Below are 17,849 nucleotides of genomic sequence, written 5' to 3' on the forward strand. Positions count from 1 at the left end.
TAAAAATAAACAGAGCATTCGACCGATGAGGAAAAATAAGGGGATAAAATGATGGTGATGATGGAGAAGAAGATGATACAGATGATGATGGTGACGGAGAAGAAGATTATAATGATGATGATGATGGAAAAAAAGAAGAAGAAGATGATGATGATGGAGAAGAAGATGATACAGATGATGATGGAGGAGAAGAAGAAGAAGATGATGGAGAAGATGATGGGGATGATGATGATGGAGAAGAAGATGTTGATGATGATGGAGAAGAAGAAGATGATGATGGAGAAGAAGATGATGAAGATGATGATGATGATGATGGAGAAGATGATGGGGATGATGATGATGATGGAGAAGAAAAAGAAGAAGATGGTAATGATGATGATGATTATAATTATTTTTTCGTAATACAGATGATCTAGCAGTTCTTAACAAATGAAATAAATGAAGAATATTGTAACACGAGAAGACTGAATGGTGGATATAGGAATGGATGAATGGATGGATGGATGAATGAATGAATGGATGGATGGATGGATGGATGGATGGATGAATGGATGGATGGATGAATGGATGGATGAATGGATGGATGGATGAATGAATGGGTGGATGGATGGATGGATGGATGGATGGATGGATGGGTGGTTGAATAGATGGATGGATGGATAGATGGATGGATGGATGGGTGGTTGAATAGATGGATGGATCAGTGAACGTATACACACACACACATAGAAATACGTAATGTACACAGCAATTATTCATAGAAGAAGAAGTCGTTTGTTGTGTGTGTTTGTTTGTTTGTGTGTCGGTGTGCGTGCGCGCGCTCGCGCGCGCGTGTGTGTGTGTAGTGGGTGTGAGAAGCCGGAAACGAAGAAGAAAATAAAAAAAAGTTTGAAAGAATGTAGCTACAGAGATTTATATCTCGCTTGTAAGTTAAGTTAGACCCGAGTAAAAGATACATTTGTTTGTTGATTTGTATGTATGTATGCTTGTTTGTATGTATGTGTATTTGTATGCTTGCTTGTTTGTATGCTTGTATGTATGCTTGTATGTATGCTTGTTTGTATGTATGTGTGTTTGTATGCTTGCATGTTTTTATTTGTATACATTTGTGTGTTTGTATATGTTAATATATTTGCAAACAGTTAAAATATAAGCAATGACCAATAACCAAATCGACTATGACATCAACAGCGGTGACAACAACAACGACAACGATGACGATGACAACGACGATGACGTCACGAAACAAAACCCGGCGTAATTAACGATTGCCGGCGAAATGCGTTTCCAAGCTTGTTAAAGTTGTCAGTTTAAGGATTGAAATCTTATGCAAATGAAGCTAAGGGAGGCAGTGAAGTGGTTGAAAAAGAACTTACACGAGATGGCTGTATGCATCGTGTGACGTAACATCTGCTCAACTCTCTCTCTCTCTCTCTCTTTTTCTCTTACTCTCTCTTTCTCTTTCTTTCTCCTCTTTCTCTCGCATTTTCTTTTTGATTTCAGTCACACTGGTTATTTCACTATCTGCATTCATCCGTTTTTGTTATTTGTTTGTTTTTTTTCCTCATTTCTTTTTTTTTTATTTTTCCACTCCTCTCTCTCTCTCTCCTCTCTCTCTCTCTCTCTCTCTCTCTCACACACACACACACACACACGTACGTTACGTTCGCATGCACAGAGGTTCACTAACTCACAGTGTTCATTAGATATTCCTACTTCCCATTTAGGATGTTATTAATCAACACTTTAATGACCATACTCACTCACAAACACACACACACACACACCCACAAACACATACACATACACAAACACACACACACGCACACAAGTTAATACATCAAGTAGATTTGTTTATTTCCATAGGTTTCCTTTGAGTTTTGGCACTGTTAACATTGAGATTTTGTTATCACGATAAATTGGCTTGCTGACAGATTGGAAGAATGATTGGTTGGTTGGTTGGCTGGTTGACTGAATGATTGATTAATTGTTTGGTTGATCAAATGACTGATTGGTTGATTGATCAGACGGTTTATTGATTTGTTGGCTGGTTGATGTGGATTAGAAATTCGATATTGCTTGGTAAGACCGACCTATTGTTCCCCTTTCATAATTGTTATTTATAATTATATAATCGTTTTACTTTATTTACAAACGAATGAACGAACGAACACACGAACGAACAAGAGAATGAACGATGAACAAATAACAAAAAGCATATACGAACACCTAACTAAATAAATAGTTCACGAGTTAATAATAAATTACTACAAAAAAATAATAAATAATTTGTAATATAAAAACCTGATTTAGCGCTGAACTTTTTCCGCTGTGGAAGTTTCGACTTTCGTCTCGACGACATTTCATAATCTTTGGTACTCCAACATTGACGTAATAATGACGTAAAGATAATGGATATGGCGACGACTACGACGATGATGGTGATGATATAGTATCTACCAACAGCAATAAAAACAACGATAAAAGTAATGATGATGTCTTGCTTGATTAAGGATATAGTATCAATAAACTATAATCAGAATGCTAATGTCTTGGATGATGACGATAATGATGAAGATGACGATGAGGATGAAGATGACATTGCCGAAATGTGGTTATATTTATTTTTTCATTTCGCAATGTGGTTTACTGGCTTGTTCTAATCATTCAGAATAGAAATAATTAAACATCTTTCACTAGACAGAATGAATAAATTAATTGGTAATTAATTAATAATAAATTAATATTAATTAATTAATTTATTAATTTAATAGAAAATATCATTTTTAATTGAATTAAACATTTTTTTTACGTACTTCTTTAGGTGTAGCTTAGGCACTTTTTGGGAACGTTACAAACCACACATCAATCCAGCAACAATTTTCCGCATACCAATTTATTAATTCATTCAATTACACTTATATTTCATTTACATTTCAATTAATTAATTAATTAACTAACTAATCTAATTTATTTCATAATTTATTTTATTTTATTCTTAATTTATTTTATTTTATTTTAGTTCATTAATTTAACTCAGAATGCCATTTAAAGAAAGAGCCCTCACTATTGAACAATTTTGACTATCAGAAGATAAATGATGATGATGATGATGATGATGATGACGGTAATGGAGATGACGACGACGATGATGATGATGATGACGAAGACGAAGACGATGAAGATGGCGGTATATGGAGATATTGTTTGTTTGCATTATATCCATCCATCCTATTCGCTTGTAAACACTTTCTGTTAGGCTTTTACTTAAAGAAAGACTATATATGTATATATACAGTTATTTATATTAATATGCATTTGTATAGACTATATATATATATATATATATATACATATATATATATGTACTGTACATGTATATAAGATGCTAAGAACCCACCCAATCTTCATCCTTTCAATGAAACTTTAAAGAATCGGCGCGTGTTTTTGTGTGTATGTGCATATTGTACCCACATGTATTCTTTCTGTTTGTATACATACATTTATAATATATGTACGTATATATATATATATCTTGTATACGTATAGAGAATGTATATATACATACTAAGGTAATTGGAATTTGAAAGAGATTTTTCCATTGCTATAACATGGACTCAGACCTTCTACATAAATTTATTATATATACATATGTGTGTATGTGTGTGCATTTGTGTGCGTGTGTAATTTGTATACATTTCAAACCCATTTCTACTACAATAGATTTTATAAGGTCTTAAACTCTACGCATATGATTAGATAAACGCTGCTCCCACACAGATGACTGCACGTATATCCATGCATAGACACACGTACACACACGCGCGCGCACACACACACACACACATACAGACACACACATGCATACATGAATGTTAGCAGTTTGATTTTTAACGAACCAATTAGCAAGTAAAACCATTAACTAATTGATGTGAATTCAATGATACGATCGGGTGGATGATGGCAGACAAAATGTTTTCAAACTTTGATCTACGTGTTGCGGAAACGATTCAAATGGTAGTTTTTTTCTATAAATTACTAATTAACTTCTTACAAAATACTAATTAATAGTTGGTAACTAACAATTTTTTTAATTTTTCAACTTTTTCTCATTTAAATTTTCTTACTCCAGCTTTCTGGTTAACGTTAAAGTTCTATAGCTCAATTCTTATACTTAAAATTTTCGGATAAAATTTCACTTTATGAGTCAATCATTTCGATATATATCATTTCGAAACGAATATCTTCAATGTAAGTGTATCTAACTCATACACACAAATGATATACAAAGTGACAACGATTCTATAATACTACATTACTACAACGTTCATTCATCTATCTGGAGACAGTGATACTATATCACCTGATAATTAGTAAAAGGAGAAGATGATGATGTTACATGCAACACTGACGATGCTAATGATCAGATTTCATAGACGATATTCATACCTACAATGATTCAGTTCACCGTTCATCTTGACCTATAAAATCATCATCTTTACTTTCAAAGCAGCAACAACAAAAAAGCAATACACAAATACATCGGCACAAATAACGATAACATTTTCAATTATAACATCAATCTAAGAACAACAATCGCAACAAAAACAACTAGAATATTCATTTCGTTCTACACACGCAATCACACACAACACACACACACTCACAACACACACACGAATAAATAAGAAAAAAAACTATTTTTCATAATTTAATCTTAAATTTATTTATCGGAAGAAATGAATAATAATAATAGGCCAAAATTCGCTTACATATTTTAACTAATTGGTTATGAATGTATCATTGAAATGGTAAAAAAACAATTTATTTGGGTTCATGCAATTATTAACTATACTAATCATACAATCAAATCATGTTTTATAAACAAGGCAATATGTGTATATATACACACACAAATACATAGATATACATGTATGTATGTATTTATATGTTTCTTTTATTAGCTATATTTATCGGCCAAAAAAATTCACAGATATATATATGTGTGTACATAGTTAGTTCCGTGATACATTGGCATATGCACGCACATATAACATAGAACCAAAATTTAAAAAAAACACACAAATCAAAGAATACGCCGTCCACCAAAACATTTCTTGTATTCAGTATCTTTATAATACAAACGCTAACGCAAATGTATGTGTACACATAAGCTGTAGGTAAACGTATACAAAGAGGTGTATAACACATATTAATACGAAATACACTCACGTGCATGTATGCGTATATACCCTCAGGCAGTGTACAAAATACATAATGTACGTATAAACTTTTAAAATAGCATCACGTATGCGTGTGAAGTGGTGTTAGCTTGCTTGGATTATGCCAACAAAGATAGATATGTTTCCTTATGTTCTTAATTTATACGTCATTTCCTTATTATTATTATTATGTCGTTATGTAGCGCTGTACTTTCTCAGAGTTTGTCGAAGCAATTGGCAAAAAAAAACACAAACAAACAAACGCAGTGTTATTTCTGTGAAAACCATAGAATCGTAAACGCGTGAAACGATAATGAATAGTCTAAAAATTAGTTAATATATCTATGCCAATAATAATAATAATTATTATTATTTTACGTTAATAATGATAACAACAACAACAATAATAATAAATGTTTTTAAGAGAGCTACTTAATCGTGGAGCACACGAAACCCGAAGTAAATAATAAAAAGACAACGAAGTTTCATGACGGACAAAAAATATTAATAAATTAACAGAACATTGATGTTATGTCTGCAATTAAACGACAAACAAATATACAAAGACAGACAGACATACAGACAAATAAACAAACAAATAAACACATAAATTTTGAAAAAGATCATTTTTGTAATGTCATTGTAAGTTTTAACCAAAAGTTTAAAACCAATTCCATTGAAATTTTGATAAAAAAAATTCAGTCGCAAATGATACCAAACAAGCGGTCATTATCGTCAATAGTTCTCTCTCTCTCTCTCTCTCTCTCTCTCTCTCTCTCTCTCTCTCTCTCGTAATCTAAATCACCTCCATTACTACTACTACAACATTACATTTGAAAAAATACATTAACGCAAACGCAACAACATGCCTCATACAAGCACCTACCTACCAATAACTCATACAGCCATTCGCCCATCAACAACATTTTGAGGAATGTATGACACACACACACACACACACACACACACACACACACACACACACACACACACACACACACACAGAGAATCAGGCACTGTAGATCGGACATAAAGTTTACTACTACTACTAAAAATAATAATAATAACTTACGACCTGCCTATACATCTCCCCCCACACCATCACCATCTCCATTCCCATCATCATCATTATCTTAGTCATCACAAACATCATCACCTTCACAATCAAAATTAGCATCATCAATACTCACGTTACAAGAAAAGGCTTTTAACTAAGTGCTTAAAATTGTTAACATTACCAAATACATCAACATCATCATCACCATCACCTCCTCCTCTCATCATCACCACAAACACACATAAAAACTCATCTGCAAACATAAACAAAAAAGAGAAACCAGCACACAACGTCATTCAACACTAATATACCCAAAAATATTTTTTAAAAACATCTCTCTCTCTCTCTCTCTCTCTCTCTCTCACACACACACACACATACGCACGTGCAAGCACACACAAACATCCATAATCCCGACAGACGGCAAAATAATTTATCCCCATCCTTAACAACAGGAAGAGGACTCAGTCTTGACGGGCCTACTGTCAGTGATCCTGACATTTGAAGCGCCCCCTGGCCCGGCTGCAGAGGTGGCAGTCGAGTCGATCCTCTGCTTGATGTTGGTGGCCATCTTCTTGAAGGCCTCTTCGACGTTCGTCGCGTCCTTGGCGCTTGTTTCTAGAAAGTCCAAGTGCTGCTCTGACGCGAAGAGCTGTTTGATTGTCGGGTGGTTGTATCGATCGATCGATCAATCAATCAATCTATCAATTAACCAACCAATCAACCAATAGATCAACGGGTTAGAGGGGAAAAAAATTATTCAATTAATCAAACGATCAAATAATTCATTCTGGTGCCTAGCAGACCTATAATAACATAACTCATAACTAGCTAATGAGCCAGTCTACCAATGCATCAACTAAACCAGCCAATCAATCAACCAACCAACCAGCCAGCCAATCAAACAACTCAATCGGCCAATCAGGCAACTCTAAGAAACCTTAGCTTGTTCCTGCGTGACGATTCTCCTTTCGACGAGGTCACACTTGTTGCCGACCAGCAACTTGTTGACGTTCTCGCTGGCATACCTGTCAATCTCACCTAGCCATTGCTTTATGTTCTCAAATGAATCCTACGGACAACAAAAGCAATTATAACTATAATAATAACAATAATTATTAATAATAACAATAATTATTGATAATAACAATAATTATTAATAAAAATTAATAATAATAATATGTGTACAACGTAGCAAACAAAACAACAGACATACAAATTATACACGTATGGTATGATAGCAGTTATACAATACACAGACAAATTTGTCATTCAGATGAGTCAGCTAGCAGCATAAGACCACCCCCTTAACAAGTTTAAACATTTAATTTGAATTTACTTCCTCTTAATATCTCATCAGAGGTATCTCATCAGTCGTTTGTCGATATTATTCTCAATAATAAATCAATTTTTCACAAGTATCACCATGAACATGTAGGCATATATAGCGTGCCCCTGCACACAATAACGAATACACATACATACACCTACATATACATGAATATATATTTGTACACACACACCCACACACATACACGCACACACACACATGTACATACACACACGCACATACACAAAGCAGTACAACGTGATAGTTTGGAAAAATCAATGTTAATTTTCCTGATATTGATCAACATTCATCACAGTGAAACTTCAACTCCTGAAACGATTGAAACTCTCTTAATTGAGAAACCAAAAAGGCGAATGGAAAAAATAACTAAAACATAAATAGAAAAAAAATAAATAAAAAAAGACCAAAAATAAAACCAAGGGAAAAACCCGACCTTATCAGTGATGTCGTAGACTATGATGATGCCATGTGCACCTCTGTAGTAACTCGACGTGATGGTCCTGAACCTCTCTTGGCCCGCTGTGTCCCACTGTAACCATCATCATCATCATCATCATCATAAGAGAGAGAGAGAGAGATATATAGATAGATAGATAGAGAGAGAGTGAGAGTTAAAGTCCTATATACTTACATACTGTTTTTATGCATTGGACCATGTGGTGTTGGTTTGCTCACTTAGGCATGTACAATGCACATATTTCAAAATTTTGAAATTTTCATCATGGGCGAATTAGCATTCTAATCATTTTGTTAAATTTGTCTTTTATTTATTACCATATTAAATTATATATATATATATATATATATGTATAATGTATATATATATATTTACATTTGGAGATAGATGTGTTGCATGTTTAAACGTTTTTATTAAATTTATTTTTATTAAAAATTAAAATAAATTGCAAAGAAATAGGAAAAATTAATTCTCACGATTTGAAGCTTGATGTTCTTTCCATCCAATTGCAATGTTTTGATTTTCTGGTGATAAAAAATAACAGCTTTCGGACTCAATATTCAATAAATAAATTTAAACAATTGAAATTAATTAAATAAATTCAAAGAGAATAAAATTGGCTTACAAAATCAACCCCTATGGTGCTGATGTAACTTTCAGTGTATGTGTCATCCTGAAAAAAATTTTATCAAGCATTTGTTTTTTACAATTTTATGAAGAATAAATTCAATTAAAAATAATGAAATTTCTTTCACTAACTGCAAAACGTAGTAAAAGGCAGGATTTCCCAACAGCTGAATCTCCAATGAGGAGTAATTTGAAGAGATAGTCGCTAGAATTTAAAAAATTAAAAAATCTTCCATGAAAAAAATAAACTATTAAATAAATTTTTGAGAAAAATTTTAAATTTAAACAGCGAAAATTTAAAAGAAAGGTCTGAGATAAATAAAAGAAGTGGAAAACAATGAGAATGAATGACTCCCACCAAACTGTTACGTTAAAACATCATATTAATCTAATTTTCGACAGTTTTGAAGATATAAAAGTCAAAATATGAAAACTAAACAACTAATTGACGGAAATACTAACTATTCTGGATTCATTTTGCGGTCTTAATTTAAATTTTTGTTATCTTGTGACTCAGACAATTCGCATTAGTTAAACTTTAAATATCAGTGACGTTAGTTCAGCTAGTAAGTCACATGTTTTAAAAATTTCTGCAATTTCAACTGTTTCAAACTTAATTAAAATTTATTTAAATTTGTAAAAAAACTGAATATACTTAGTTTTATAAATTGTTAATTCTCAAATAAAACGTTTTTAACTTATTTTAACTTGTAATTTACATTTTACTTTAGATCTCCTTTTAAAACTTTTTTAAAGGTAAATTGATTAATTAAACGTAACGCAATTCATATTTCAAATAGAGATGAATTTCGATTCAAATTTCTTAAATTTAAACTAAGAAAAACCTAACAAAATAATAATTCGGCAAAAGTCACAAAATGTCCATCGAATCTCTAAACGATCAGTTGGTCAAATTAAACGCTGCTTTTGATGAAAATAAAAGAACAATCCATGAGAAATGTGAGCTAATTAAAAAATGCAAAGAGGAGCAGTTGGAGAAAAAGCATCACATGAAAACGTTACTATCCGGCATGAGAAAAAGAATTAGAGAGAAAGAAATTATTGTCGCTCAGCTTCAAGAATGCAAAGAAAAAACTTTAGTCCTGGCAGACCAGAATCTTGAATATGGTTAAAAAAGGAGTTTTTTTTATTTATTTAGCTTTTAGCATTTTCAATGTTTTATCAGTTTCATGTATAACAGTAAAATGCCAACATTCATTAAATCAAATTGTTATAATTGATAATAATTGTAGCAATGTTACTCTTAATATAATTATATAATAATCTAATTGAATTTCAATGCTAAATATGTGTAAAATATGTGATTATGATTACATTGATCTGATGTTTCAATACTGTTACAACTGATAATACTTCTACTAATGTGGCTGCTACTACTACTACTACTACTGCTGCTGCTACTACTACTACTACTATAACTATTAGAATTACTATCATCGTTTCCAGCTACAAAAATCAAACAAGCTAATGATGAACTGATAGTGAAAAAGAATGAATTAGATGAAAAAAGAATATCTCATAAAAAGCTGTTGGATGTTTATAAAGAGTTGAAGCAGGCAAATTTGAATGATAGAACAAAGTATCAAGATTTGCACCAAAAATATACAGCTGAATTTTTGGTAATCTTTGGTTTATTTAATCTTTTTGGTTAATTTTGTTTTTGTTTATTTTTTGTTAAATTTTCCAACTACTAAACAGCTCAGAAATACTTTCAAGATAATTTAAAAATATTTTTTCTCACAGAAATATGAAAAACTTTACAATGAGAACTATCAGAGGCTGGACAAATTGAAGAAGAGAGCTTCTGAAAACGATAAGATAATAAACGAACTCAACAAAAAACTCCAGTCAGTCAGGTCAGAAATGTCAGAAAACATAAATAAAACCACAAACTCATTTGCTGCTACCACTTTAACTACAATCAATGGCACGCACATCACACACGTCCACAACAACAACAACAACAACAATGCTAACATCATTCAAAACAAAACTTATGATTTGCACAGCACCAAATCTAACAATCCAAACACTAACAACAACACTAACAACAACAAAACCTCAGTAAAACCATCCATACCACCAAGTAGACCCATTCCATCACTATTAAACCTAACAGCCATTCCATTCAAATCTAAGTTTTCACATGGTGACAGTAACAACAACAATTTCACAAACAAACATTTTGTTGATGTCAGCTACCAAAGCAGAAATAATTACAATAATGATAATTACAATAACATCATCAACAACAACAATAATAATAATAATAATACAAATGATGGTAAGAAAGGATCACTCATTATTACCTCGTTTTCATCATCACCGTCAACCTCTGCAACGACATCATCATCATCATCATCATCTTCATCATTTAAAGTAGTACCATCATCATTATCACCATCTTCATCAACAAACACATCAACAACAACAACTTTAACATCGATTACATCAACAAAGCAATCATCAGTTAAAGCATCAACAACAGCAACAGCAACTACAACGACAACAACAACCACAACAACAAATAAACCAAAACAATCACTAGCAGTATCACCTACAACAAAAATAACATCAATAGCGTCAACAAAAACATCAACATTATTGCCACAGACAACAACAACATTAGCAACGTCACAAAATCTAAATGAAACAGAAGAGGAGATATTGATTATGAGTCCGCCGTTTGCCTTTAAACATTCGCCCACAAAATCTAACACTCACAACAACAACATCATCATCAACAACAACAACAACAAAATCATCAAAAACATCAACAAAAACATCAACAACTACTTTAATAACATTAGCAACAACAACAACAATACTAACAACAGGTCATTATTATTATATAAAGATATCTCAAGCGCTGAAAACAATACACACGTTAACGACTACATTTCTAAAGGTGCAACCTCAAGCGAGGATAGCACAAATAACAACAACAACAGCAACAACAACAGCCACAACAACAACAGCCACAACAACATTAATAACAACAACAGCAGCAGCAGCAACAACAATACAAATAACAATGATATAGTTACGAGTGCCAAACTACATTCCATACCTAATCCAATTGTCCACAGTTGGATTAGGCCATATAAAGGACTTAATAGTAGTAATAATATTAATATTAATAATAACATTAATAATAACATTAATAATAACATTAATAATAACATTAATAATAACATTAATAATAACATTAATAATAACAATAACATCAATAATAATAACAATAGTAACAGTTATAATAATAATAATAGTAACCTCAAGAGCGTTACTTCTAATGGTTTTGATTGTTCTAACAAATATAGTTACTCTAATGGTCTTAATAAAAGCACTAGTAACAACAATAACAACAAAAACATTCATAATAATAATAACAATAACAACGATAACATTCATAACAATAACAACGATAATAATAACATTAGCTATGGCAAAAATGCTAGCAATGCGAAGCCCTATAACGCAAAGAACACAGGCGAAAATGCTTTAATCACGCTACCAAAATTATCATCGTCTGATTACAGAATGATTAAGAAGGGGAATGATGTTAACGATAATGATAATGATAAGGGTGGGGACGTTGTTGTTGTCGTTGGTGGTGGCGACTGTGGCGACGATGGTGACGATGTCGATGATAACATCTTCGTAGCTGAGCCAAACAAAGCGAAAATACTAAACTATTTATCACATGACGACGATGATGATGATTTTCAGAATTATAACGGTGATGATGATGATGATGATGTGGGCGATGATCGAGAGAAAGTAAATGTTATTCGGTTGGATGGCGACACACAAAGAGATAAAAATGATGACGATGATGCTGATGATGACGTCAACGATTACAAAGATCAGATGAACTTACTCATCTATAACACTTTCGTTAATAGAAATTTAAACAAAGCCCTCCACATCAACGATGGCGATGATGACGCTGGCGACGACCATGAAGCAACTGCCACTGCTTCAACAGCTGCTACTGCTGCTGATGATGATCTGTTTAATTCACTCATTCGTTATAATGACAATGGCAAGGTGAATGGATTTAATAATAATGATAATAATAAATATTCGCCACAGTTTAGAACGTCTCCGAGCAAATCACTAACTGTGACGTCACCGATGACGTCACCGATGACCAACTTGACGCTTCCGGTCAGACGACATGGATCTCTGACTGACCTGCCCAATAACTCCAGCAACCATCACAAAAGATGGAGCCACCAAATGGAAATTTCTAGCGAGAAAGGAACCAAAGATAACGTATACGAACTAGATCTTCTAGCGCTGACGCTGTCGGGAGATAAGCATAGAAACAATTTAAGGAAGAGAAAGTCGAGTAAAAGCTCTGCGAGGTCGAGTTTTGGCGGGAAAAAGAGAGTGACCTTTGAACCCTTGGCCCTTCTATTTAGCGCATCTATTGAGGGGGAGTTAGATGTCATCAAGGAGGCAATTATGAAGGTTATAAGAGTGTTGTTTTTGACGATGACGACGACGATGATGAGAATGATGACCCACCCTCCACTCCAGATTGGTGACCCTAACGTTTGCAACGACGAGGGCATGACCCCCCTGCACCACGCCATCTTCGGCGAACACTTCCACATTGTCGAGTACATGGTCGGAACCGGATGTGACGTCAACTTTCCAGATATTGATGGATGGTTGGTTGGCTGTCTGATTGCTTGGTTGATTTTAAAAAATTTTAATTATTCAACACTTAATCATTGAACTAATTATAAATTGAACAGTTCAACCTTCTATTCAATTAGTCGATTAAAAAACTAAGTTAATTAACCAATAAACCACCAATCAATCAACTAATTAATCAACCAATCACAACCAATCACCACCAATCAATCACCACCAATTAATCAACCAATAAACCACAAATCAGCCAACCAGCCAATCACAAAACTCCAGGACACCGCTACACTGTGCTGCCTCATGTAATGACCTCAAAATGTGCGAGTTCTTGGTGGAAAATGGTGCCTGCGTCCACTCGACCACCAGCGACGACCAGCAGCTGCCCTCTGAGAAATGTGACGAGGTTGAGAGGGGGTATGAGGAGACCAAAAATTATCTTCTCAGTTGGTTGCTTGTTTCTAAATAATCAATCAATCAATCAATCAGCCAATCAACCATTCTACCAACCGACCTACACACGCACGCGCGCACATACACACACACAATAAGATATTTATACTTATGTAAATCATCACCCGACCAAACCAACCAATCAATCAGAAATCGAGGCAGAAGTGGGGCTAGCCAACAACGGCCTCGTCTACGCCCTGTACGACTACACTGACCCAGAAAGTTCGGACGAGTTGACCTACATAAGTGGGGACTGTTTGGTGGTTTTGAGGAGAGGTGATGATGTGGAGACTGAATGGTGGTGGTGCTGTCTGGAGTCTCGGGAAGGATATGTCGCCAGAAATTTAGTCGGGGTTAGTTTGATTTTAAATAAATAGATTATGAAATAAAACACATTGGCAAGATGTTGATGATAAGATTCTTTCCTATTACAACACGAAATCAACAAATGTAAACAACTAAAATAGAATATTGAAACATAGTTAATATAATTATATATAGATCGTAATAATAATTTCCGTCATAATAATTTTCATTCGCAGATGTATCCAAGAGTGACGCCTTTGGCACTGCAATGAAACTTGGTTTAACTGCATTCTATTTATATTATAAAACTTTAGCCGTATGTATATAAAAAAACACACACATTCACACGCACACACACACACAAACACATTCACACACACATACACATAGTTAACTGTGTTATAGCTACACTAGAATACTAAATTCATTTGCATATTATTATATGATTAATGAAATACGAAATATTCTTGTGTACGATCATTTTGTCTATTTTGTCAAATCTATTTTGTCATTTCTATTTTATTTAATTCATAAAATTGTAAAAATATGAATGCCCGTAGCCATCCAGCTGTCTATATCTCTCAATTGCAATATTTTTGTACATACATTTAATATGATGCGTGTGTGCGTGCGTACGTGATGCTAATGGCCTATGAAATATTAAATACACGCTCCACTGCACCAGACTTAGTGAATAGGTAGACTTAGACGTAGAATATAATTGATGTCTTATAGAGTTTAATAAGTTTTTTCAAATTTTTAGGTGACATCTTTTTATCTTTCATCTCTCTCTTTCTCTCTTTCCCTCTCCCTCTGACTGAAAATGGCTCCAGATATTTATCTATTCATTTAGGATATCATAATTGTTATCTCTAACACGGATATCAGCATATACATATCAAGCAACTTAGTTTCTGTATTTAAAAATTGATTGGCATACTTTGCTGAATTGCTTATTTGTGATTAAATTGTGAATAAACTGATATTATCTGTTGATTGATCATCTTATTTGTGATTAAATTACGAATAAAGTGATATTATCTATTAATTGATCATCTTATTTATGATTAAATTGTGAATAAACTGATATTATCTATTGATTATTATCTTATCTATATTATCTTATTAATGATTAAATTACGAATAAAGTGATATTATCTATTGATTTATCGATCGATTGATCATCTTATTTAACATTTGTTGGCCTCTATTTCTTCTTTTTCTGCTAAACTTCAATTTTGTAAATGTTTATTTATTAGATTCCTTAAGTTAATTTGTTTCATGTTTAAATCGATTTCTTGACGTACTTAAGTGTTTGTGTGTATAATATAATATAATATTTTATATATATATATATATATTTTTATATATTTTATATTTTATTTTATGTATAATATAGTATAATATTTTAGAATGTATTCATGTATTTGTGCATGTGTGCGTGTGTGTGTACGTGAATACTTTACAAATTTAAAACTCAATCATTGAAACAGTCATCACACATTAGTTAGTTAACACTTATAAGGGACGCTACTGCTTAAACAGACAAATAGAATTATTTATCGAACTCCTTGTATCATATTTAGTTCCCAGATACTAACCAACTGGTAGCTAGCTATCTGTATCTTTGACAATAGTTTAATTACAATTATTCATTTATTTAAAAACCATTTATTTATTTATTTTTAATTATAATTAAAAATTATAATTATAGACAGGCGTCCTCTTATCAGGTCTGTCTGCTTGTTTTGTTCGTATGTCTGTATGTTTATCTAACTGTCCATTTGTTTGCTTGCTGTCTGTTCATTTGTCTGTCTGTTTGTTTGTATGTCTGTTCGTTTGTTCGTTCGTTTGTTTGTTTGTTTGTTACGAAAATGAAATTAACGCCAGTGTTAAAAATCTGTGAAAAATGATGATAACAATAATAGTAATATAATATTTATCATAATAAACAAATTAATAAATAAGAAGGAAGTGGATGGGAATAATTAGCAAATATATACATGGTTATCAGCAAGAATGAGAACATAGGAGTATGCAATGTGCGACATTCCTCATCCGGTTCAGAGAAGTGTTGTGAAATTGAAAATAATTTTATACTTTATTCTGAAATATTTTTTCAAGATACTGAAAATAAATGCTATTAATGTAAATAAAATCACGTAATTTCCCATCGCTATGTTTTAAAACATCAAAATGAAGTAATTTTACAAAGAGAAACAATGACACTGCATGATTTCAAGTGTTTTTTTTAACAAAATCTTCCATTTAGTAGTTGTTGTATCTCTTGAGTGGTGAAAGGAGGAAATTAAGCAAAAATTTGAAAAAATTTTTTTCATGGGTCGGTCGGAAAATTTGCATTCGAAACTCTAAAAAATATATCTATTTACAAATCGTCTGAAGAAATATCAAAGGAATGAATAATAATAATAATAAGAAGAAGAAAAAACAATAGCCATAGTGATAAAACAACATTTGACATACATAATTACATGGTGATAAATCGCGTGAGGTTAAATTTTTCATTACAAATAAACATATTTTAAACATGTTTGTATTTCCACAAAGTTATACAAACACACGCACGCACACACACATACACGCGCGCAACACTCTTCAAGTATGAATTCATTAAAATAAGTACTGATACAAAGTGTTGGTCAGTTTAAAATGATGTTGTTTCGTGTCTGCAAATCCCTTCAAGTCAATCATTAACAAGACAAAATAGCATGATAACAACACGCACAAACACACACACACATACATGGACACACACAAACACATACACGAACACATACACACACAAATCCGTCATAAAATATATAAACGTAATATTTAACTGGCACATTAAAAACACGATTAAAGTAGAATATATATATATATATATATTATATATATATATATAAGTGTGTGTGTGTGTGTGTGATGTGTGAGCCTTAAAAAAAGAAATAAAGAAAGATACAAGAGCAGTAGTTTTCAAAACAGAAAANNTGCAGCCTTCAAATAACAATAAATGAACACACACACACATATATATATATATATATATATATATATATACACTATATATATATATATATATATATATATATATATATATATATATAAATATAACACAATAATGACAATTAAATGAATGCAAACGCGCCAGACAGATAAAGCCATCATAACAAATACGGCTTTATCATCATCATCATCATCGTCGTCATTATCATTATTTTTGTTACTATTATTGTTATTATTATTGTAATTATTATTATTATGATTCGTAAGGCATGATAGTACCGAGTACCGAGGAAGGTCATTGAATGGGCGTTGAGGAAGAAAGGAGTGAATGAGAGACTTGTTAAAGCTGTGATGCAGCTGTATGAAGGGGCAAAGACAAAGGTGAGGGTTGGAAGGGGGATGTCGGACGCTTTTAGTGTTAAGGTAGGAGTGCATCAAGGATCAGTGTTATCACCGTTTCTGTTTGCAATTGTGATGGATGTTGTGTGTGGAAACATAATGGAGGGGTTGTTATTTGAGATTTTGTATGCAGATGATTTAGTCTTGATGGCTGATAGCATGGAAGAATTGCAGTTAAAATTTGACAGATGGAAAAGTGTTATTGAAAAGAAAGGGTTAAAAGTTAATATTGGTAAGACGAAGGTAATGGTGAGTGGGGAAGGTGGGGAACGAGTGATAAGTAAAATAGAC

The 17,849-nt window shown here is 32.6% G+C and overlaps 2 protein-coding genes across 2 annotated transcripts; one reads left to right on the plus strand and one right to left on the minus strand.

The window, feature by feature from the left end:
• Nucleotides 1–6,321: 6,321 nt before the first annotated feature.
• HELRODRAFT_185778 (hypothetical protein) lies at nucleotides 6,322–9,251 on the minus strand. The gene is given in 8 exon segments (XM_009023688.1): nucleotides 6,322–6,631; nucleotides 6,642–6,931; nucleotides 7,220–7,351; nucleotides 8,064–8,159; nucleotides 8,564–8,611; nucleotides 8,713–8,760; nucleotides 8,847–8,919; nucleotides 9,177–9,251. The coding sequence occupies 7 exon segments, from the start codon at nucleotides 9,188–9,190 to the stop codon at nucleotides 6,725–6,727; spliced, it is 618 nt and encodes a 205-aa protein (XP_009021936.1). The 5' UTR covers nucleotides 9,191–9,251; the 3' UTR covers nucleotides 6,322–6,631; nucleotides 6,642–6,724.
• Nucleotides 9,252–13,124: 3,873 nt separating this feature from the next.
• Nucleotides 13,125–15,820, plus strand: HELRODRAFT_187234 (hypothetical protein). The gene is made up of 7 exons (XM_009023689.1): nucleotides 13,125–13,211; nucleotides 13,281–13,414; nucleotides 13,674–13,840; nucleotides 13,998–14,200; nucleotides 14,390–15,164; nucleotides 15,282–15,457; nucleotides 15,552–15,820. Exons 1-5 carry the CDS (start codon nucleotides 13,206–13,208, stop codon nucleotides 14,423–14,425), a joined length of 546 nt encoding a protein of 181 aa, XP_009021937.1. The 5' UTR covers nucleotides 13,125–13,205; the 3' UTR covers nucleotides 14,426–15,164; nucleotides 15,282–15,457; nucleotides 15,552–15,820.
• The last annotated feature ends 2,029 nt before the right edge of the window (nucleotides 15,821–17,849 follow it).

This window comes from Helobdella robusta (genome assembly GCF_000326865.2).
Source record: "Helobdella robusta unplaced genomic scaffold HELROscaffold_37, whole genome shotgun sequence".
Classification (NCBI taxonomy): Eukaryota; Metazoa; Annelida; class Clitellata; order Rhynchobdellida; family Glossiphoniidae; genus Helobdella; species Helobdella robusta.

Coding starts and splice junctions, on each gene's coding strand:
- HELRODRAFT_185778 (XM_009023688.1), bottom strand. Junction 8,761..8,846: donor GCCTTTTACTACGTTTTGCA/GTTAGTGAAAGA, acceptor AATTTTTTTCAG/GATGACACATACACTGAAAG. Junction 6,932..7,219: donor TCACGCAGGAACAAGCTAAG/GTTTCTTAGAGT, acceptor ACAATCAAACAG/CTCTTCGCGTCAGAGCAGCA.
- HELRODRAFT_187234 (XM_009023689.1), top strand. Junction 13,841..13,997: donor GACCAAAAATTATCTTCTCA/GTTGGTTGCTTG, acceptor CCAATCAATCAG/AAATCGAGGCAGAAGTGGGG. Junction 14,201..14,389: donor TCGCCAGAAATTTAGTCGGG/GTTAGTTTGATT, acceptor TTTCATTCGCAG/ATGTATCCAAGAGTGACGCC.